General features: G+C 45.0%; 1 protein-coding gene and 1 long non-coding RNA gene across 6 annotated transcripts in view; one reads left to right on the top strand and one right to left on the bottom strand.

Annotated features, from left to right (window-relative positions):
* WDR25 (WD repeat domain 25) overlaps positions 1 to 23,437 on the bottom strand; it is a 75,638-nt gene that overhangs the window by 51,405 nt on the left and 796 nt on the right. For all 5 annotated transcript variants that reach the window (XM_075844229.1, XM_075844228.1, XM_075844227.1 and 2 more), the window contains exon 2: positions 21,796 to 22,445. In XM_075844229.1, the coding sequence (XP_075700344.1) occupies positions 21,796 to 22,407 (612 nt within the window). In that variant the 5' untranslated portion in view covers positions 22,408 to 22,445. The remainder of the gene's footprint in view (positions 1 to 21,795; positions 22,446 to 23,437) is intronic.
* LOC142665124 (uncharacterized) lies at positions 13,719 to 18,219 on the top strand. The gene is made up of 2 exons (XR_012851437.1): positions 13,719 to 13,800; positions 18,017 to 18,219. It is a non-coding gene; the product is annotated as an uncharacterized LOC142665124 (long non-coding RNA).

Here is a 23,437-nt window from a genome sequence, read left to right as displayed (position 1 = left end):
GTGAAAGGGTTCCGCAGGTCATAATGGACTAGTTAGTTAAAGGCACAGGACGTAATATCAAAGTCTATGGAATCTAAAGAGGTATGGGCTTTCCCAGTCAGATTCGCCGGTCGCGGTCTACAGAGTAGTCACCCATGGGCAGTGGGGGAAGTGTAGGAACATTTGGAGCGGGTGTCGGAGCGGAGTCGGCACCTCTAAGTTGGCCATACATACCCCCTACATGGAAAATGTAGTATGACATGCCAGCCATTCAAATCAATGGCCATCTATGTAATATATATGTATAGAAGGGAAGGGTTTGCCTAAGTGAGCGCCCTCTATGATGCCCACATGCACTCACGGTGTCACAACGTCGCTGCCGCTCAGCCAGAGAAGTTGTCTCGGAGATCAGTCATAGCTATTTGAAGTCATCTGTATATTATATATTACTTAAAGGGTTTTACCAGGAATAAGCAATCGATAACCTATCCTTGGGATAGGCCATCAATGTTTGATTGGTTAGGCTCTGACCCCCGGCACCCCTACCGATCACCAGAACCAAGGGACCCCTTCAATGTTTTTCTGTGTAGCTGTACATGGTAATGTTGCTCATTTATACCACAACCTCTGTCCTGCTGGGGGTCCCAGAGGTCGGACCCCAATTAAATCCTAAAGATAGACAATGTGTATTCCTGGAAAAACTCTGGAGAGAATATTACATTTATATTAAAGGGATTCTCCACTTTGGACAATCCCGACTTGCCACAAGGGTCCATTGAAATTAAGCAGATCACAAAAGGTCTTATTAATCACAAAATGTCCTTGTTGCTCATATCAACCAATCAGAGTTAAGCTTTAATTTCTTAAACTGCTCAGAAAAAAATTAAAGCTAAGGTCTGATTGGTTGTTACGGGCAGTAAAGTTGGTTTTATTGTTACAGTTTTAATAAACAAAGCCCAAAGGTGTCCCCCTGCTGGTACCTCCAGCGATCATCTGTGGGGAAATCTGGTAGTGTTTCATTTCCCTGCAGCGCCACCACAGGGGAAATGAAGTATTACACAGTGTCCATTCATATCAATGTGTTGATCCTCCAGAGTGGGAGACGCTCTATGTAAAGTAATTACTCCTTATTTGCCTGAAACCATAAAATGGCTTCAAAAGAGAGCGACCTCGTGCATGGCCACTAACTGAAATGGGAACCAGACATGCAGAGTCTCAGAACTTGTGGGGCCCCAGTAGTCGGGGGGGGGGATTTAACATGTGAGTAATGCGTCTTTTGTCGTTTTGTGGCATTTCCCCCACTTGGCCAGATTGTTTCCCATCTCAAATAAAACCCTTTGAAGGTCCCCTCTTCACGGAGCGGATTTGTTGCAATTTTTCTGTCCGGATTTGCGGGCGAAAACTCCACAGCAGAAAACTGTTGCAGGCAAGTGGATGAGATTTTTTTTTGCTGAACATTTTCCGCATGGAAATCAGAGCATGTTCAAAAACCCACCATGCTCGTTCTGATCTGGAGGTCCACTGCGGATTTTACTCTGTGAAATCCACAACAAAATCCACAACAAAATCCACGCGTGTTACGTGCGGATTTTGCTGCAGAATCGCTGTGGAAAATCTGTAACAAATCCGCTAAGTGTGTGGGTACCCTAAGGGCTTATTCACATGAACCGAATAATCGGCCGTGTGACGGATGCATTCAAATCAATGTACTTCTATGGGGCTATTCCCATGGCCGTTTTTTTTTGTTTGTTTTTTTTAACAGGCCGTGTGAACGGACCGTGAAAAAATAGGGTGAGTCCTATTTTTGCCCGTTTTAACGGATCCCTCAATATACTCAAGTCTACGAGGGATCTGTGAAATCGGGTTCCGCACGGGGGCAAATGAAAATGAAAAACTTTGACACCCATTTGTGTGAATAAACCTTAAGGCCATGTTCACACCCAGAATTTTTCCTGAGGAAAAATCTGGCATGGATTAGGCTGAGATTCCGCGGCAGAAATTTGACGCTGACCCTCAGATTCCTGCCGCGGTTTTGCAGTAAAAACAACATTTTGCAGAGGAAGAAGCCATGGAAACCTTGTCAAGAATGTAACTTTTCTTTTTTTCAGCTACGCGTTTTTTAATTTCGCTTGCTAAAAATTCCGCCCATATGAAGAACGGGATAGTTTCCCATTGAACAACAATGGGAGTCTTTTTCCAAGCGGAACACTTGCGGATTCTGATGCAGAAAACTCGTCGTGAATTTTCCACCGTGTGCGCGGGGCTTTATTGTACCCACACATGTAGCGGATTTGCGGCGCGTTTTTCTTTTCATTTTCGCAGCATGCTCTGATTTCCGTGCGGAAAACGTTCAGCAGTCTCCTCTACTTTCCTGCGGATGTAAAATCGAAAACAAATCTTCAACGTGCAGGGGTCCTAATGGAGATTTCCCATGAAACGCTGCTATAATTGAATCACGGCCGTATGTCAGGACCTCAATGGGCCTCCTAAAACAGCATCATTTCGTTTTAATGTAGCATTTAATCCGATGCTATAAATACGTTACGTAGGAATTTATTGCAATCGTTTTCTACATACGAGAGGGGAGTATCCGGAGCAGCACGGCAGCGATTATAAACTTGCCGCTAAGTTTCCTATAGATTTCTGCCAGCGTGTTACGTAAACCTCTATTATACGCCGCTTCTATTTTAGAACTGACAAAACATTCAGGGGTCAAATAATCAAAAGCCCGAGAGAAAAGGGAGAACGAATCCATAAGGCATAATAATGGATTCCCACCGCCTGGTCCTAAGCCGGAGACGAATGAAAGGCGAAAATAAAGTCCTTCCTGCCGCGTCCTTTGCCTCCCTCCATATCCTCTGTTTGGTTTTCTCGTCCGCTCGTGACCTTCCTACACACGTACCCGACCGCTTATCCCATTGTCTCTGCTCTACTTCCCAACGGGTAGATTTTTTTGTACATCAGTCCCGAAATATTTTTGCATTTTTTCCGCTCACCCCTAAACCCACTGTAGGCAAAGCCGTATTTATTATACATCTTGTACTTCAATATTAATGACTAGAGCTCCTCTTAATTTGACAGGTGCTCTACTAGCAATGCCTGTCCGTTTTTTTTAAAGTTTTGCAAATTGCTTAAAGGGTTCTACGCTTTGGACATTCGTTACTTTTAAGAAGGGTCCCTTGACAATAAGCAAATCACAAAGTGACCACCAGCGATCAGCTGTAAACTGTGGGGCACCCTGGTAGTAAGTGTTCAGTTTCCCTGCAGCGCCACCACAGGAGAAATAAAGAATTACACAGTGTCTATTCATATCAATGCGTTGTCTGTGTAATACAGGACAGGACGGGTCCTCCAGAGGGAGAGACGCTCTTTGTAACGGAGGATTGCACCGTAACAGAGGATCCTCCCCTCTAATAACTCAGATTTCCCTAGAAGGGTATAGGAAGGCGGGTTTTCTAAACCAGACAATAACTTTAAGGGGCGGCTGCAGAATAAACGCATTAAGCTGCCCGTCCACCGAGCTCCGGAACAAACGATTTCCGCTGTCTTGAGTTGAAGTCTGGCGATCACTGGACAGACCAGAGTAACCGCTTGCAGAGGACAGATTTTATGGGAATGGTTTGACCCACTGACCTCTTATTATTTGTAGGTTTCTGCTCCGGTGGATTGTAAAAGTTTTCCTGCAGGGGAACATTTTCTTTAACTCCAATACAATTTCAGAAGAACACAAGATAAATTTGAAGGAGCCAAGCGGTCACACCCAGCAGGGATGTCAGACGCTGAGGACTGTAACAGAACAGTAAATTGATTTTGCTTCGATCCTATCCAATATCACAATCCACAGGATGAGCGTTGAAGCTTTGCTGGTCATAGATAGGGGGGGGGGGGTCACACCAGCCGGCAGCTCTGGGACCCCCCATCCTCCTTGTGCTGGCACCATGTTGACTGATTTAGATCATTTATTAGCAGTCCTTTATAAGGTCCCATTATTGACCTGATCGGGCAAAAATATTGGGCTGTATAAGGTCAGTTTAAATAAATTGTGCACATCTTTTCTGAAGATGGAGGGTCCGGGAACTAGGGCCCCAATAGACCCAGAGAACAAAGGGGCAGGTCATTTGGGAAGAGAAATAGAGACAAGAAATAGAGCATAGTCCCTCAGCAGCACAGAGTATTTCAGTAGAGCAGCGTGCTGACCTTGTGTGAGGTAGAGACCTGTCGATTCATGTGATGATATCAATAAGGACATAAGGAGGCAGGGTAATGACGTGTGGAGGGAAATGGAGACAAGTTATAGATCACGGCTGAAAGTTATACAGCGGGAGGAGCGAGGTGCATCAGCGGCACAGAGTATTTCAGAAGAGGGCGCGCTGATCTTGCATGGGGGGTGGAAATTGTATGATGTGAGGAGGGAGAAGGAGACAAGTGGAAAATCACAGACTGAGTTACATAGTAGGAGGATAAGTGTCCCCATCAGCACAGAGTATTTTAGGAGAGGAGTATGTTGATTTTTTTTTTTTTTTGTGGGGGCGGCTGCACTTATCGAAATATATTTCTATCAATATAGAACAATAAAACAAGTGCAAAAAGTTTATACGGAAGTAAAATATTGCCGCTTACTGCATGTGATTATTTTCTACTGTTCAGGAAAATCCTATCTCAGTGCCGGGAGTTATTGTGTATATTGTACATCCGAAGCGTGGAAGCCCCCGGGACCCCCCGCTCTGGTAACAAGCCAGGCCATCATAAATTGGACAGAAAACAAAGACTACCCGACCTGACAAACAGAGAGCAGAGGTACAAAGCTGCAGCTGTAGAGAAGACGGTCCCCGGGGTGCGCAGAGCGGGGACGTGCGGGAGGAACCGGCACATTTATCTAGAGCATTAGAGGAAGCGGCTGCTGGCGGTGAACAACGCTACACTGTGTAACCGGCGGAATATAATACAGAGCAGCACACAATATACAGCGGAGCCCAGGCAGAAATACAGGGGCCAAGGTCCAGATCACGGGAGATGTGACCTCTACTATACACGTCATTACTAGCCACAATCGTCTCCACTGGTGCCCGGATTCTCACCCTTCAGTGGTGCATGGTCTGATGGGTTGTTCTGCAGCCGCCAATAGTGCACAGAGCCCAGTGGCGCACCTTTCCACAGAGATCACATTGGCGCACAGTCAATACACGACCACAGTGCCCATGATCCCACAGCCCTCAGCACCGACGTATTATTCCCAGCCCCCAACAATGGTGCAACATTCCAAGCCCCCAACAATGGCATACTAATCCACAGCCCCCAACACTAGAGTACCATTTCACAGCCCCCAAAACTGGTGCACCCTTCCGCAACGCCCATGCTGGAACACCATTGAACAGCCCCAACAACTGTGAACTATTCAACAACCCCCAACACTGGTGTACCATTTCACAGCCCCCCCCCCCCCGACACTGGCAAACCTTTCCAAGGCCCCCCAACACTGGTGTACCATTTCACAGCCCCCCCCCCCCCCCCCGACACTGGCAAACCTTTCCAAGGCCCCCCAACACTGGTGTACCATTTCACAGCCCCCACCCCCCCGACACTGGCAAACCTTTCCAAGGCCCCCCAACACTGGTGCGCCTTTAAGCAGCCTGAAACAATAACCCCCAACACTGGCGTATCATTCCACGGCCTTTAACCCCTTTAGGACACAGCCTGTTTTGGCCTTGTGGACACAGCCTATTTTTTCAAATCTGACATGTGTCACTTTATGTGGTAATAACTCCGGAATGCTTTTACCTATCCAAGCGATTCTGAGATTGTTTTGTCGTGACATATTGTACTTTATGTTAGTGAAAAAATTTGGTCGATAAATTCAATATTTATTTGTGAAAAACTTCAAATTTTAGCAAAAATTTGCAAAAATTAGCATTTTTCTAAATTTAAATGTATTTGCTTGTGAAACAGATAGTAATACCACACAAAATAGTTACTAGTTAAAATCCCCCATATGTCTACTTTATGTTTGCATCATTTTTTTTCACGTAATTTTATTTTTCTAGGACTTTACGAGGCTTAGAACTTTAGCAGCAATTTCTCATATTTTCAATAAAATTTCAAAAGGCTATTTTTTCAGGGACATGTTCAGTTCTGAAGTGGCTTTGAGGGCCTTATATATTAGAAAGTCCCCATAAATCACCCCATTTTGAAAACTGCACCCCTCAAGGTATTCAAAACCACATTCAGAAAATATTTTAACCCTTTAGGCGTTTCACAGGAATTAAGGCAAAGTAGAGGTGAAATTTACAAATTTCATTTTTTTTGCCGAAATTCATTTGTAATAAAAAAAAATCTGTAACACAGAAGGTTTTACCAGGGAAACGCAACTCAATATTTATTGCCCAGATTCTGCAGATTTTAGAAATATCCAACATGTGGCCCTAGTGTCCTAATGGACTGAAACACAGGCCTCAGAAGCAAAGGAGCAGCTAGTGGATTTCGGGGCCTCCTTTTTTTAGGAATATATTTTAGGCACCATGTCAGGTTTGAGGCGGTCTTGTGGTACCTAAACAGCCGAAACCCCTCCAAAGTGACCCCATTTTGGAAACTACACCCCTCAAGGCATTTTTCTAGGGGTATAGATAGCATATTGACCCCACAGTTTTTTTGCAGAATTTAGTGGAATTAGTCTGTGAAGATGAAAATCACCTATTTTTCTGTGGAAACATAGATTTTTTTCATTTTTACAAGGAATAAAGGAGAAAAAGCACCCCAAAATTTGTAAAGCAATTTCTCCCGATTACGGCAATACCCCATATGTGGTCGTAAACTGATGTTTGGACCCACAGCAGGGCTCAGAAGGGAGGGAGCGCCTTTTGGATTTTGGAGTGCAGATTTTGCTGGATTGATTTTCAGTGCCATGTCGGGTTTGCAACGCCCTGGAGGGACCAAAACAGTGGAAACCCGCCAAAAGTGACCCCATTTTGGAATCTACACCCCTCAAGGAATTTTTCTAGTGGTATAGTGAGCATTTTGGCCCCTCAGGATCTTTTTTAGAGCTAGGGTGACCAAAAAACAGCGATTTTGGCGCTTTAAATTCTTTATTTATTACAGCGTTCACCGTGCGCAATAAATTACGTTTTAATTTATTCTGCCGGTCGGTATGATTACTCCGATACCATATGTGTATAGTTTTTTTTAAGTTTTGCAGCGTTTGCACAATAAAATTAAGTTTCTATAAAATAATTTATTTTCTGGGACACGCTATTCTGAGCCGTAACTTTTTTATTTTTTCGTCAAAAAAGCTGTGGGAGGTCTTGTTTTTTGCGGGACGGGTTGTAGTTTTTATTGGTACCATTTTGGGGTAAATGCGACTTTTTGATCAGTTTTTATTCTATATCTTGGGAGGGGTGGTGACCAAAAAATAGCGATGCTGACAGTTTTCCGTTTATTTTGTTTGCGGCGTTCACCGTGCGGAAAAATTAACATTATAGTTTCATAGATTGGGTCGTTACGAACGCGGCGATACCAAATATGTGTACTTTTTTTTTAACGTTTTCATTTTTTCCCTAGAATAAATGACTTATTATAGGAAAACAAAACCTTTTATTTTTACACTTTTATAAAACATTTTTATTAACTTTTTTTTACTTTTTACACTTTATATTTTTGTTTATTAACTTTTCTTTTACTTTTTACACTTTCTTTTTTTGACCTGCAGCTCTGATCGCTGCTAGAATACATTACACTACCTAGGTAGTGTAACGTATTCCAACTGTCAGTGTGACGTCACAGTCACTCTGACAGTTGGTCTACGAGGATCAGCAGAGGCTGATCCTCATAGGCTGACATACATGGCAGACCTGGGGGCCGTTGTCTGGCCCCCGGGTGCCATCACAAGCATCAGAAGCCCCCACGATTGCATGGGGGCTGCTGATGCGCTACAAACCCGCTACATGCGGAGATCGCAATCGAGCCCCGCATGTAACGGGTTAATTGCCGAAATCAGCGGCGATGAGCCGCTGATCGGCAACACTGGAGAGTGTCAGCTGTCGGGGACAGCTGATCTCCAAGTTCCCGATGCACACTGTCGCCGACAGTGTGCATCGGGAATGGCACAGTGACTTTCTGTCACTCTGACAGGAAGCCTATCAGGACCAGCCGAAGGTTGGTCCTGATGGGCTTCTGTCCATGGCAGACCCGGAAGCCATTGTTTGGCTTCCGTTTGCCATACTAACTATCGGCAGACCCCGCGATTTCGGACGGGGGTCTGCCGATATGTTAGAAACCCCTAAAATTCGGCGATTGCACCCGATCGCCGAATTTAAGGGGTTAATGCGCCGAAATCAGCGGCAAAGGACCGCTGGCCGGCAAGAGGGGAGTGTCAGCTGTCGGCGACAGCTGACCTCCTGGTTCCCGGTGCACACTGTCGCCGACAGTGTGCACCGGGATTAACTCAGTAACTGTACGTCCTCGTGCGGGAAGTAACTTCCCGCAACGACGTACAGTTACGTCCTGGTGCGGGTAGGGGTTAACACCGGTGCACCATTTCCCAGACCCAAACAATGGCCCCCAACTCTAGCGTACCATTTTACAGTCCCCACAATGGCGCATCATTCCACAGCCCCAACACTGGCGTACCACTCCACGTCCTTCAACTCTATCGTACCCTTATAAATCCACACATACACCCCACTATCTCTTCACCTTCCCATTCATGTCCGAGGAGGAGCTGCCAAGGAAAAATACCCAACAGGAGACGGAATTCATTATCCACCAGACGACACAAAATTATCTAGATCAACCAGAGAAAGGTTTTCATTTTGTGCCTTAGTTTTATTTTTTGCTTTGTGCTGTGAATATAGGATTATAGTAGAAGAGGGGTTTATTACAGGGGCAGACAAATGACTGTAGACTATAGACGGCAGTATGACCACCACAGGTGTCAGTATGAGAATTTAGTAGCCAAGCAATAAGAACTTCCATAGATACAAGGTGGCAGATATACATTTCTAGGTGCATCGGCTACCTGGAACTGGTATTCTGCTGGAGTCACTGTGTACAAACATGACATTACTTATCTAGTAACTCAGGATCAGTACAGGATAAGTAATGTAATGTAATATATGTATACAGTGACTCCACCAGCAGAATAGTGAGTGCAGCTCTGGAGTATAATACAGGATGTAACTCAGGATCAGTACAGGATAAGTAATGTAATGTATGTACACACTGATTCCACCAGTAGAATAGTGAATGCAGCTCTGGAGTATAATATTGGATGTAACTCAGGATCAGTACAGGATAAGTAATGTAATGTATGTACACAGTGACTCCACCAGCAGAATAGTGAGTGCAGCTCTGGAGTATAATACAGGATGTAACTCAGGATCAGTACAGGATAAGTAATGTAATGTAATATATGTATACAGTGACTCCACCAGCAGAATAGTGAGTGCAGCTCTGGAGTATAATACAGGATATAACTCAGGATCAGTACAGGATAAGTAATGTAATGTATGTACACACTGATTCCACCAGTAGAATAGTGAATGCAGCTCTGGAGTATAATATTGGATGTAACTCAGGATCAGTACAGGATAAGTAATGTAATGTATGTACACAGTGACTCCACCAGCAGAATAGTGAGTGCAGCTCTGGAGTATAATACAGGATGTAACTCAGGATCAGTACAGGATAAGTAATGTAATGTATGTACACAGTGACTCCACCAGCAGAATAGTGAGTGCAGCTCTGGAGTATAATACGGGATGTAACTCAGGATCAGTACAGGATAAGTAATGTAATGTATGTACACAGTGACTCTACCAGCAGAATAGTGAGTGCAGCTCTGGAGTATAAAACAGGATGTAACTCAAGTTCAGTACAACGTATGTAATGGAATGTATTTACAATTACGTAGATTCTATAATACAATGTAAAATTATGCTCACAATTGGACAAACCCTTAAAATCGTTGTATAAAGAAAAATTCTGCAACTTTCTAATATACTTAGGCCTCATACCCACTTCAGTGAAACGCGTCAGTGTGCTATCTGTTTTTTTTAACGGATGGCACACTGACCCATTCATTCTTATGGGGCCATGCACACATACTTTTTTTTTGACGGATTCGTGTGGCCGTTCAACAAATCATAGAACAAGTCCTATTCCTGTCCGTTTTTGCGTCAGTCAGTCATTCTATTCATTGGTCCGTTAAAATTACGGACCGCACATGGAAGCCGTCCGTGTGCGGCCCGTGTTTTTCAGCCATACAAAGAGCCACGGATGTGTGCTTGAGGCCTTAGTATCTCAGGTCTTCACAGTTTTCAAGATCTTTGCTCGTTGTCAGTGAATGGAAAAATTCTTGTTGACGTTAGCAACAGCCAAAACTCATCCTGGTCCCCAAACAAAGAGCTGCCTCCAATGTTATATTTCTACACAGGTCCTGAATACATCCACGTATACTTATAACCTGGCTGGAAGGTATTCACGGTCAGAGTTTCACGTCTCTTTTGACACCGCCAATTAATGTGAATATAAACTAACTAGACATTACCATGATTGCCCCGCGACTGCAAATTAAAACGCCACCGCATCATAATGAAATGACTGGCTGTCACTGGAGATAAACTGCTCACGACACATCTGACAGCGCTGCCCGGATAATCTGTATATTTGTTGCTCACATAGAAGTCTCCTAGTTCACCAACATCAATCAACCTGCCATCAACCGGGCCGAGGGCGGCTATAAATATTAGATTAGGGAACTGCACTACAAGCGATTCTCTAATATAATATTATTGGAATCATTTACTTTACGAGCGGGAGTCATTAGTAAGGCGGTAGAGCTGGGGGAGAGAAGGGGGGGGTGTAAAATTAATTGCCCCTTCGTTGCTTTCAACGGTATACAGACCCCCCCCCCCCCCCCCATAGAAACAGGTTGATGTAAATGGCGACCGGATTGTGATCATGAAGAAGGGACGTGGAATTAAAAATTCTCTACAGCTCAAAATGCAATTTCCTAATGTAATATCTAACCCTTTCACTGCCAGTGCTCGCCACGCCTAGAATATAAGAGGCGGGGCTTAGTATCATATCAATCTTGGCATCATATTAAAGGCCGGAATCGTAGCTTTTAAATGACACCAGAATGAAAGATGTAGGTGCAACATTCAGGATGAAGTTGGAGAGCGGGACGAAAAGTTTTACTTCACGGTTCTGTGTCTTTGTAGGGGAGGAGGGGGAGCTGCAAGTGAGAGCAGGAAGTGAGATATGGAGATGGAGATAGAGATTTTTTTTATTTGATCATACAGGTTTTATTTGAGTATGTCAATGCCCTGAAAAGTGTTGCAGCAGCAATAGGGTTAAAGTGGCTCCAAAATGGCGTTCCCATTAGGCCAGAAAAAAAACGTGAAAATTGCAGCAAAACTGCTTTAAAAAACGGAATAATGGAGGAGAGGGGTTAGTGGGTGGATCAACACCTTCTTAGGGCTCAAGTACACGACTGTATTACCTCTTATATAGAGCCATAATACAGCACCTATGGAAGTCCTTGGAGAACTACTGAACCTCTGTATGCCTCGGACTTCATGCGGAGATATTCACACAGATACCAGAACCCCTAAATAAATACAGACCACAAACCACCTAAGTAGAGACCGCAGACCAGACCTCCTAAATACAGACCGCAGACCAGACCCCTAAATACAGACCACAAACCACCTAAATACAGACCGCAGACCAGACCACCTAAATACAGACCACAGACCAGACCCCCTAAATACAGACCGCAGACCAGACCCCCTAAATACAGACCGCAGACCATACCCCTAAATACAGACCACAAACCACCTAAATACAGACCGCAGACCAGACCACCTAAATACAGACCACAGACCAGACCCCCTAAATACAGACCGCAGACCAGACCACCTAAATACAGACCACAAACCACCTAAATACAGACCGCAGACCAGACCACCTAAATACAGACCACAGACCAGACCCCCTAAATACAGACCGCAGACCAGACCTCCTAAATACAGACCGCAGACCAGACCCCTAAATACAGACCGCAGACCAGACCACCTAAATACAGACCACAGACCAGACCCCCTAAATACAGACCGCAGACCAGACCACCTAAATACAGACCACAAACCACCTAAATACAGACCGCAGACCAGACCACCTAAATACAGACCACAGACCAGACCCCCTAAATACAGACCACAGACCAGACCCCCTAAATACAGACCGCAGACCAGACCACCTAAATACAGACCGCAGACCAGACCACCTAAATACAGACCACAGACCAGACCCCCTAAATACAGACCACAAACCACCTAAATACAGACCACAAACCACCTAAATACAGACCGCAGACCAGACCCCTAAATACAGACCACAAACCACCTAAATACAAACCGCAGACCAGACCCCCTAAATACAGACCACAAACCACCTAAATACAGACCGCAGACCAGACCCCCTAAATACAGACCGCAGACCAGACCACCTAAATACAGACCACAGACCAGACCCCCTAAATACAGACCACAGACCAGACCCCCTAAATACAGACCACAAACCACCTAAATACAGACCACAAACCACCTAAATACAGACCGCAGACCAGACCCCTAAATACAGACCACAAACCACCTAAATACAAACCGCAGACCAGACCCCCTAAATACAGACCACAAACCACCTAAATACAGACCGCAGACCACCTAAATACAGACCGCGGACCAGAACCCCTAAATACAGACCGCAGACCAGAACCCCTAAATACAGACCGCAGACCAGACATGATTACCGCGCCCGCGCAGAGATCCCACGACGACACAGAAGATCTTCAGCAGGAGCTGACACTTCCATTAAAGATAAATCTCCAGATAAACCAGACAAAGTACAACAATCCCGGTAACCATGACAACAGCAGCACCGGAGAAACGCTACAGAGATATTGTTCCATGGCGGCGGCGCTGTGTGGCATATGGTCACATCGGAGGCACGTTCCCGCATATTCCACTCCGCTTCAGGCAACTTAAATTAAATATTAACCCCTGAAGATCCGGAGCCAATGACCATGTGACCAAAATCTCATTTATCTCCTTCCCCACCAACCGCACTGTTATTGCATATCCTATGATAGGAAAAGCCCTTTAATTAATAAAAACAGAAAATTAAAGGAACCGTCCACTTTGGATAAACCCCTTTATTAGGGGGGAAGGCCATGCACTACAAGTTTATCCATAAAACCTGCCCTGGTTATAACAGTTGATCATGGGGGGGGGTCTCAAATCAGCTGGTCACCATGATTCCTGCCAAATAGAAATGGGTTTTAAAAGTGGACTGCCCCTTTAAGGACTACAGCACCTGACAGTCCAGTCTTGAGTCCGTGTTGGGATACCATCCGGATTTCAAGCCTATTGATGTACAATATATATATGTTATCTTGGAGTCCTAATATAGGAAACAGACGCTGGGTGACAACCCCTAATAGCAGTCATTACGATGCTTCCCAGAGGTGGTCACCCAGCTTTTCTCATACCCAGAATTCCTTAAAAATCTGAATTGCTATCCTCTCCTACCATCCTGCCAGTGACAGTCCTTATTGTACTCCAGGCTAACCAGGAAGCTCTGGATGAAGTGTTATAGTCCCCGCCCACATAGGAGGGAGTATGCAAATGAGCATGGAATTATGGGCGGGCAGATAAGCAACACTAAAGGTAAGACGAATATATTTGTGGTGATGATCGTTACTAAGTAATGCTGTCACTGTGGCTGCAATCTATGGCCCTTCATGGAGAATCCCTTTAAATATTACAGGTGACTACAGCAAGTTTCCCATCTACATTAGTCACACACAGGGTTAAACATTTAGCGTTAGACTTTCCGAGTCGTTATCAATCTCTTTACAACTGTTCATTTATCGGATTATGTCAGATCTACGGCGACGCGCCATATGTTTTCACCTCGCTGCAGCCGTGCGCTCCTCTACCCGGTTCCCGCTTGGTCTCCCTCCGTAGATTAGAAACATTTGCGAAACTTGCCATATGGCGCCGACAAACGGCGTTAACAAACTGTTTTAATCAAGCGGCACAAATAGATGACAGCAAGGAAAACGCGATGTTTAACCATTCGAGTTCCCACATCACTTTACAAAGGATTTATCGGATAGGTGAAGCTTTAGGACGGAATGGCAAATGGGTCCGATATTTCCGACCCGTAACAAAGGTGTTGGGGCACTTTACAGAGCGCCGTATAGCGCCAATGTTCTGGAAATCTGTAATGGACCCGGCTCCCAGATCACAACCTTTTATCATTCTCTATGACAAGTCAGGAGGCAACTACAGGTGGAGTTCCCCTTTAAGGCCTGGGCTATCCATGTTGGTACAGGTCAAATGCCATCTTGACTTTTATAATGGCTGGTTCAACATTTCAAGCATTTTTTTTTATTGTTGTAGTGTGTCTATAATGAAGCAAACAGTCTTAATCGTTTCCGATCGTTTTGAGTCTACAGCTCCTATGCAGACCTATAGGTTTCCATGGTAATTGCCTGCCAACAAAGCCTGTGCAGTCAGGTTCTGCGGTCATCCTCCCTTCTATTTGCCCTCTATTTCTTATTAACTTACATTTAGTAGGTTGGCAAGAGAACTACTTAATGTGAGAGTCGACTACACAGGATTAGTTTGTAGTCTGTAACCATGGAGACATATAGGACCACATAGGAGCTGTATGCACAATATTGTAGGAGATTTTCAATTTGCAAAGTTGGGTTGTTTCTTATTTTAGATACACTGGAACAATGAAAAGATTGCGTGTGAAGGTGTGAAGGTGAACTTTAAGCGATATTAACATATTATTTGTAGAAAAATCTGATTAATAACGCGGACGGAGATCAGGAATGGCAACCTGCTCCCCCTTCTCATCACACGGCCATTACAGCCCTAGAACGACGTCCTATAGGACAGTCTAGTTGCTATGGATTCACTGCCTAACAACTACAACCTTTACAATGGTGTTGTCAGCCAACGTTTCCATAGCAACCAGTTTGTCTTAGATCACTCAGGTCTACAGCTCAAGAAAGTGACCCTAAACTAAGGGTCCTCTCACGCAGCCCGACATGGGCTGTTTAGACGAGAACCAATCAATGAGACAGCTCGTTGATCGGCGCTCGTTTGCTCCTTCACAAGGACCAATGATTGGCTATATATGGATATGAGCGATCGTTACTCTGATCGCTCGTCCCCATACATCTCCATCATGCCGGCAGCGCGTCTCCCGGGTTACACAACGAGATGTACTGCCAACGATAATACTTCATGCTGCAGAAAGGATACGATCAGACGAGCGATCGCCCAATAATTGGCCCGTGTAAAAGGGCCTTTAATGAAGAGAAGGGCCAAGAAACCCTGGGGAGTTACTCACAGGGAAGTATGGATCTAAACAGCATAAAACGAGGCCGTTACTGGCGGGGGGGGGGGGATCTGTGGCTGGTACTATTATGGGGGCACTACATGCAATATATCAACCGGTCCGACTCTGGAAAAGTTGGGTGACTAATATCCAATATGGTTGCTTCTCCAAAAAGGACTGGCATTCATCTTTCCTAGACTGCTGAATGGCAAGAAGGACTAGTAATATAGTGATCCATTCCTCTATTACTAGGCACGTTTGCCACTCAGAAGTCTGGGAAAGCTGGATACCACCACCCGTGGGAGTTATAATGACGTCAGTAAGGGTATGTTCACACGCTAAAGTAAAAACGGCTGTAAAATACGGAGCGGTTTTCAAGGGAAAACCGCCTCTTATTTTCAGCCGTTTTTAAAGCATCAAAACTTTTTTTGCGGCTGTTTTTGGAGCTGCTTTTCTATTGGCACAATGAAAAACGGCTCAAGAAGTGACACGCACTTCTTTTTACGTGCGGTTTTTTTCGTAAAAAACGCTCCTCTGAGCGAAATGCCGTTTATAGGTGTTCAGCTTCCATCTTCTCAGCCGTTTTTCGAGGCGTTTACGCCCTGAAAACACTGCGTGTGGACATACCCTAATATTTGTCACCCAGCTTTCCTAGAAACGGATAGAACTAAGAACTGCTTAACCTAAACTGATAGAGGACGACGGCAGGAGGGCACACGTCGCAATCAAAGAGCATTTTTTCCCCGTTTTGATCACGACATGAAAACTCAGCCTAACTGGAGGTTTTTTTAATATACGGGGGAAGAATTGGAAGTTAGACGTGCGATCTGCGGGAGAGGAAGTTCAAGAACTGTGCACATAGTGCCGACTAGAGGACGAAATCCAGGCCAAGGTTTTCTACCGTCGCCGCCGCGCAGAACAACAAGAGTCTGTTGTCATGGCAACAAGGATCCAACATCAAAACGGAGGGAAGACAAAAGCAATGAAAACGCTTTTCTCATCAGTTTTACATTGCAGCCTATCAATGAGCAGCATTAAACCGCGCGGATAGAACGGGCGCCGCGACATTACGGGGGTCACTTCACGATCCAGGAGAGAGACGCGGTTGCCTTGGCTCCTGTCACGTGAAGGGATGTTCCGAACAAAAGGACAAAAGTCGCCGATAATTTCAGTTCTTTTATTTCGGCGACTTTACAAACCCACTTATATCTCTATGGAGGATTCAATATCAATATCCGCTCAGGACCCCCTTCTATGAGCCAGAGCCTCTAAGTAAAAGCGCCCCCCCCGTATGATGGACTTAGCCCGTCCATGTACGGTCGACCATTCACCGGGGGTCCCAGGAGCCGGACCCGTAGCGATCAGCGGATTGCTGGGGCGCCAGTCTTTAGTGAAGGGCTTGTCTTAATGAGACAACCCCTATAAATCATTGTACATTGGAATCTACTTGTGTTATGACTTCAAAGATCTTTGCTTGCTGTCAGTGAATGGGAACATTCTTCTTTACATTCATAGACTGATCACCTGTACAGACCTAATACTTCTCACATTGTAGGGGTTGTCACAATTGTATCCAGTCTAGACAATCCTCTGTGAGCAAAACACATCAGCAGCACAAACCTCTATCCTGTCCTGGTAGTTTTGCAACTTTCTAATATACGTTGTGTTGTAATTCTTCAAGATCTCTGCTTACTGTAAGTGAATGGAAACATTCTTGTTTCCATCCAGGGTCTGAAAATCTGTGCTGACAATACTTCTTAGGGCCTGTTCACATCGGCGTTGGTTTTTCTGTTGCTTTGCTTCGTCAAAGGAGCAAAACAACAAAAATACCGGAAGAGCCGGTTCTGTTGTTTGACGGACACTACCGGTGGTCGACGGTACCCATTGACTAATAGTTCCCGTTGGGGTGTCCGTGGCTTTACTGGGAACAGTAGCGCAGCATGCTGCACTATTGTTTCTGGTGTTTACAGCCGGATCTGTGACAGAACCTCCAACGCAGATGTGAACAGGCCCTAACAGCAGCACAAATCTCTCTCCTGTCCCATTTGCTACAATGTATCAGTGCAGGTGAAAATGTATCAGTCTGGAGTCCACCGGATATAATAGTAACAAACCCACAGCTCTGAGAAATATTGGATCTGCACAGGTATTCAACCTCTGTAAGCAAGAATGTTCCCAAATCGCTGACAGCAAGCAGAGATCTTGAAAATGGTTAGACATTAAAGCTCGAAGTGCATTAGAAAGCTGTTCTACCGAATGTAACCTCTGCAATAAAATACTGGTATGTGGGAACGGATTCTGCGACTAAGGGTAGTCGAAACGGGACGCTGCTTTGTGCGACACGGGACTCTGGCCGGCCTCAAACCGCTCCTTATTTCTCAGCCGTGGCTTATTAATAAGTGGCATCCGATTTGCTAATTGCAGGAATTAGGTCTTCATTGTCATCTCATAAACAAGCTGAAGATTTGCATACGCCTGCGAACAAAGCCATCAAATGTGACACATTGACTGGCGGGCACGGATCCCTCCTGGCACGATATAAGGTTATAATTGAGCCTCCTCCGAGAGTTATAATAATAATGGTCTGTTTTAATTACGTTTGGAAATCTTCCGTTATAATTTCTAGACTATGGAGCTGTAACCTAATGAAGCGCGCCCATGATTATCAAACAGGCGAGGAGGCTGCAGCACCAGGAACGGCTTTTTAACCCTGTCCTCTCAGAAGTGATTTACAGGTCAGATCTTCAGGACATGGGTCACCCCATCGCCCCAAGACGACGACGACAATAAGGAAATGAAGAAAAAAATAAAAGTATTCACCCCCTCAAAGAGTCAACACACTTGTCTGGAGCAAATATGGCCGGAAGAATACACAAAAATCACTCCACCAGCGTACAAAGCTGGTGGAGACTTCAGCTCCATGCACACGACCGTATTTTTCATCCGTAATTATGGACCCATTCATTCATATGGGCTGCGGACACCTTCCCGTTTTTTTACGGATGGGTGTCCGTGCCGTAGAAACTATAGAACATCTTTTTTTTTCTGTAATTACGGAAGCATTGCTATGCAACGCCAGGGGATTACCCTAGATTCCTCCCTGGCTTTTTTGTGGATCCGTAAATACGGATGCACTACGGGCCGTATTTACGGATGCTTAACTGATGACTACGGATCCGTATTTACAGATGGATGAAAAATACGGTCGTGTGCATGGGGCCTTAGCCCAACGGGCCACACACAGTGTAAACAACGGAAGATTTTCCGCAACGGATTTAATTGCGTAAAATCTGCAGTGTCTTACAGCAGCAGCGTGGGTGAGAGCTGAACAAATGTCATCCACAGGTTGCGAAAAAAATCTGCAGAGAAACCGTTCATAAATTGACCTGCGGTGCGATATTGTTGTCATAGCGACGCGATCCTCTGTTCTCCGTCCAGGCCGGCCTCCTGGGAAGATGTTTCGTCCCATGCGACTTTTACAGCCAATCAAAGGCTGCAGCAGTCACATGGACTACAGGGTCTCCAAAGGAGGTTGAGCTCTACTGAGGAGAGGGATGCGTTGCATTTCTTTACACCAGCTGTTCTGGATTATCAGGCGGTCATAAAAAAAAGCATCTAAAATTTACTTCTAAGGCCTTATTCCCACGAGCGTGTCCGAATTGCGTCCGCAAAAAAAGGACTGTTTTATGATTGTCAATGTTGCAACGGTGTGCGTTCCGTGTATCCATTTTTTACATCCGTATGTCATCAATTTTTTCGCTACGGCAAGCACTTTCTGGCTCCACTTTATGGACATGCTGTGAGTTTCTCGCGATAGACATACGCTGAAAGAAAACGTATGTGTGAATAGCCCCGTTGTCTTGGATGGGTCCGGGTGCTGTCAGCAAACGGACGAGAAATACGTTCACGTGAACAAAGATGGAGTCCGGTAAGAAGAACAAAATACTGACATAGTACCAGAGTATCAACATTTTTGGATTATAGGATGCCGGATTAGAAGAATTCACTACGTAACGAGGCAGATTTGCCATTTCTGAGGCTGGAAAGCTGGGTGACAACCGCTATGGAGGCAGTAATGGCGGCCATATTGCTTGCTTCCCCGCTTTTCCGGAAACGGACAAAACCAAGACACGGCTGCAGAGACTTTTTAACTACTTGACAGGAGAGGACGACTAAAGGATTGCCATTTTCTGTGGAGGTTTTTTGCGATTTATGTCAGCGACCAAAATTACGCTGAGGAACACGATCTCCGCATTTGTATCAGGTAAACACTTCAGCACAATAGTAACGATTATTCTGCTGCGAACAGCAAAATAAATAGCCGACAATTCAACCTTCATTAAGATTAAGTATTCGGTGAGCGCAAAATAAACATCGAATAAATTATTTTTATGGCTCAATTTATGTTTACGGCAGCCATCCGGCCTACGTGTGAGTCAGGGAAGAAGGGAAACAATGTTCCTTTCCCTTTCTGGTGGCAGCTCTCATTACGGGGAAACTGTTCGCTGTGGGTCTGACTGCTTAAATCTCTGATGGAAATGTGATAAGGGGACAATCCCTTTAATGGAGGAAGATCCCCTATCATTATATACATTATATACACAGGGCTTCATGTTTAGAGAAACCCTTTCCTTGTCACCCATAGCAACCAATCAGAACTCATGTTTCAGTTTTCCAATGCAGTTTAAAAAATAAAAGCTGCAATCTGATTGGTTGCTAATGGCAACAAAACTACTGATTCTCTGAGGCAGTTTAGGCCCACAGTGTGTGCAGCCATTTTCACCACACTTCACAACCAATCAGATGCCAGCTCTGATTTTTATAAGTTCCTTGGAAAATGAAAGGCACAACCTGATTGGTTGCTATGGGAAACTCAAAGGGTTTTTCCAATAACTCCCATTTATTTCAGTGGCCACAGCCAATATATTAGAAGGTCATAAGATATTGTTGGACAAATCCCTTTGCCGCCAAACCATAAAGGCCCCGATTTTTCTTTGACCGTCATGATACAATGAAAAGTTAGCGAGTCTTGAAAGTTATGAGGGGCATCTGACTACTTTTTTGTGAAGGGGGGGCTTAATAAGTGATATTATACTGTCTAGCATACTGCTAGTATAGTGTCTAGTAGATCCATATAATCACAGAGATTTTCATTGGACAAAAGATACGGGTTCTTCAGCGTCCTTCAATGACAAATATCCACAAAAATGCAGGAGAATATATAAACGGAAAATCACCAAAAATAAATAAAAGTTACAGGGGTTGTCGAGGATTAGGAAAACATGGCTATTTTTTCCCCAACAACAGTGCCACACCTGTCCATAGGTTGTGTTTGGTATTGCAGCTCAGCTCCATTCACTTCAATGACGCAAAACTGCAATACCCGACATAACCCATGGACGGGAGTGCCGCTGAATGTGGACAAAAGAAGCCATGTTTTTCTGATCTCATACAACCCCTTTAAGTAATCTGCACAGTGTGAACTGGTTTGCAATAAAGAGACAAATAATAACAGGGGCATTTACGGAGCAAAGAAGGACAGCGGGATGCGGGTCTAGAACGGTCCCTCCAGACATGAGGTTTGACCGCAATGGGTTTTTAGGTACATGTCCACACACACAGATTAAGGCCTCATGCACACGACCGTATTGGTTTTGCTGTCAGACCTGCCGAACCGCAAAAAAACCTGTGTTGTGCATATGTGTGTCACCCGGACTCATGGAACCACAACAATTCACCGGTATTGGTGAATCCAAAAATCCGGACCGTAAAAGGACTTGTCCTGAGTTTTTGCGGTCTGGTTTCGCGCCCCCCGCACCGATCCGTATAAATCACTCGTGTGCATGGGCTCATAAAAAAAGAATGAGTCCGCAATTTGCAAAAATAAGGTTGTGTGCATGAGGTCTCTCTATGAAATGAAACGTGCCATTACACAAAATATAAAGACGTGGGTATGGCGTGTTCGCGGCGTGCCCAGGAGCAGCGTAATCTGCTGCCATCACCCAGCACCCTACTGTCCAGTAACAGCGGTCTTACTGATGTTTCGTCCAAAGTGGCACAATGTCACATGACCTGATCATCCAATAGCAGTTGGATGCAGCAACATTTCATCCATAGCAGCCATTGGACAATGCGGTCACGTGATGTTACATCATTATTTTTTATAAATCAGCAAATTTAAAAAAATTTATTAAAAAAAAAAAAGTCAAAAACCTATAGGCCCACATTTATAATCTAGTTTACGGCAGGTTTTGGCATAAACTGCAGCGCTAAAGTGTTGAGGGACATTTTAGGAGCGTTTTATTATTCAGGATAATATTTATAGTGACTGGAACCGCCCTTTAAAAAAGGTATATACGACTTTAAATATCTATAGGATGCCTTTATAAGACGTATAATGGTTACCTTGCATGTTCCGTCCATGGATGCGGAGAGTAGTAAATGACCGTACTGCTTTACCGGACACCACTGGACCCTGTTCACTGGCCCCGAGTGCTCCTCCATCTGGAAAATCACTTTTTTAGGAATCCCGCCGCTGCTGTATTTCAAGGGTAAATAAGGTCCGAGATAATCGGAGACTCTGTAGATATTCCTTACCGAGTGGCTCATGCGGTCATGTGACCCGATCAGTGCGCCACCTTCAACCGCGTCAGCCATATTGGATTGCTCCTGTCGGAGCCTTTTAGGAACATAAGGCTTTACCGCTCCTTCCCCGCCGAGCTGAGGTCTCTTCGGAGCAGGAAAGACGGACTTCTCCTTTGCAGAATTACTCAATCCCTTGTATGTAGAATTACAACTAGCAGCGCGCACTCGGTACTGCTCAGTCACAGAGAAGTCTTTGCCAAAAGATGAGGATCCCACCGAGGTGTCCATGCTTGTAGGGTGCAGCGCAGCGTCAATTTGTGGCTGGTGCGGCACAAGAGGCGTTGCAAGAGCTTCAGCGACTTGAGGCGTATGGGAGCGCCTGCCATCTTCCGTCTCCGAATCGGAATCGTCATAGGCCACTAAGGAGTTCATTCTTGAAGATGAGAAGGCTCCTGAGCCACGAGGGACGACTGGGGATAAAGAGACTTATATATACACATATGTATGCTGGAAGCAGTATTAGATCTGTACGGGTAGTTTGCTCCTGGATGTAAACAATAAATGTTCTCATTCACTGACAGCAAGCAATGATCTTAAAAAAAGGGAGGAATTGAAACACAAAGTATATTAAAAAGTTGCATTATCATAAAGTAGATCAGATGTTTATAGGTAGATACATTATCAGAAATGGAAAACGGTGGCGAGAGGCGGGGGGCGCCGGGCGGTGGACTCGTAAATATGGGGTCTGTCAGGCGCGGTTTGCGTCTGCTGTGCGATTATCAAAGGAAGCCATAGCACAGATGTGAACTGAGCCTTAACATGTCCCTCCAATTCACCTGCACGATCTGACATCGGAGGTGGAGAGGAGTTGGGGGCACGCTGGGCGGTACAGCTGCCAAGGCAACCGTACGGTGCACGGAGAGTCCTGTGCATGGGTATTTGAAGTGGATGTGCCATAAATGACTGATAGATGCGGGTCCCACCTCTGGTACCTGAACCTGTCTCTAGAACAGGTCCCTGTGACCCCCATCCTACCGTCTGACGCTGATTTACGAGGTGGCCGCGCACGCTTTGCTACTTTATTTCCGGAACTCTCATAAAAGCGAACCGAAATTTCGAAAATAGCGTGGCAACGCGAGCTACGCAGTTCATAGCTGTTACCACACTGTTTCCGTAAATCCCATTTACTTCTATGAGAGTTCCGGAAACAGCGTTGCGAAATGCGCTCGGCTGTTTCAGTACCGGCCGTCATGTACGTCAGTGGCTGAAGCCCTGCGACACAAGGTAAGATGGGGATCAGGGGGTCCCGTTCTAGGGATAGGACCCGCATCTATCGGACGTTTATTGTATATCTTGTGGATATGCTATAAATGTCCGGGATGGGAATACCGTGCTGGAAGCAAATGCCGAATTATCAAATTTTCAGAATTAATGCTGCATTAAAGGAAGTTCAAATTACAGA

This window comes from Rhinoderma darwinii, chromosome 12 (genome assembly GCF_050947455.1).
Source record: "Rhinoderma darwinii isolate aRhiDar2 chromosome 12, aRhiDar2.hap1, whole genome shotgun sequence".
Lineage (NCBI taxonomy): Eukaryota > Metazoa > Chordata > Amphibia > Anura > Rhinodermatidae > Rhinoderma > Rhinoderma darwinii.
Note: the sequence above shows the minus strand (reverse complement) of the source record. Positions and strands in the feature narration are given on the sequence as shown.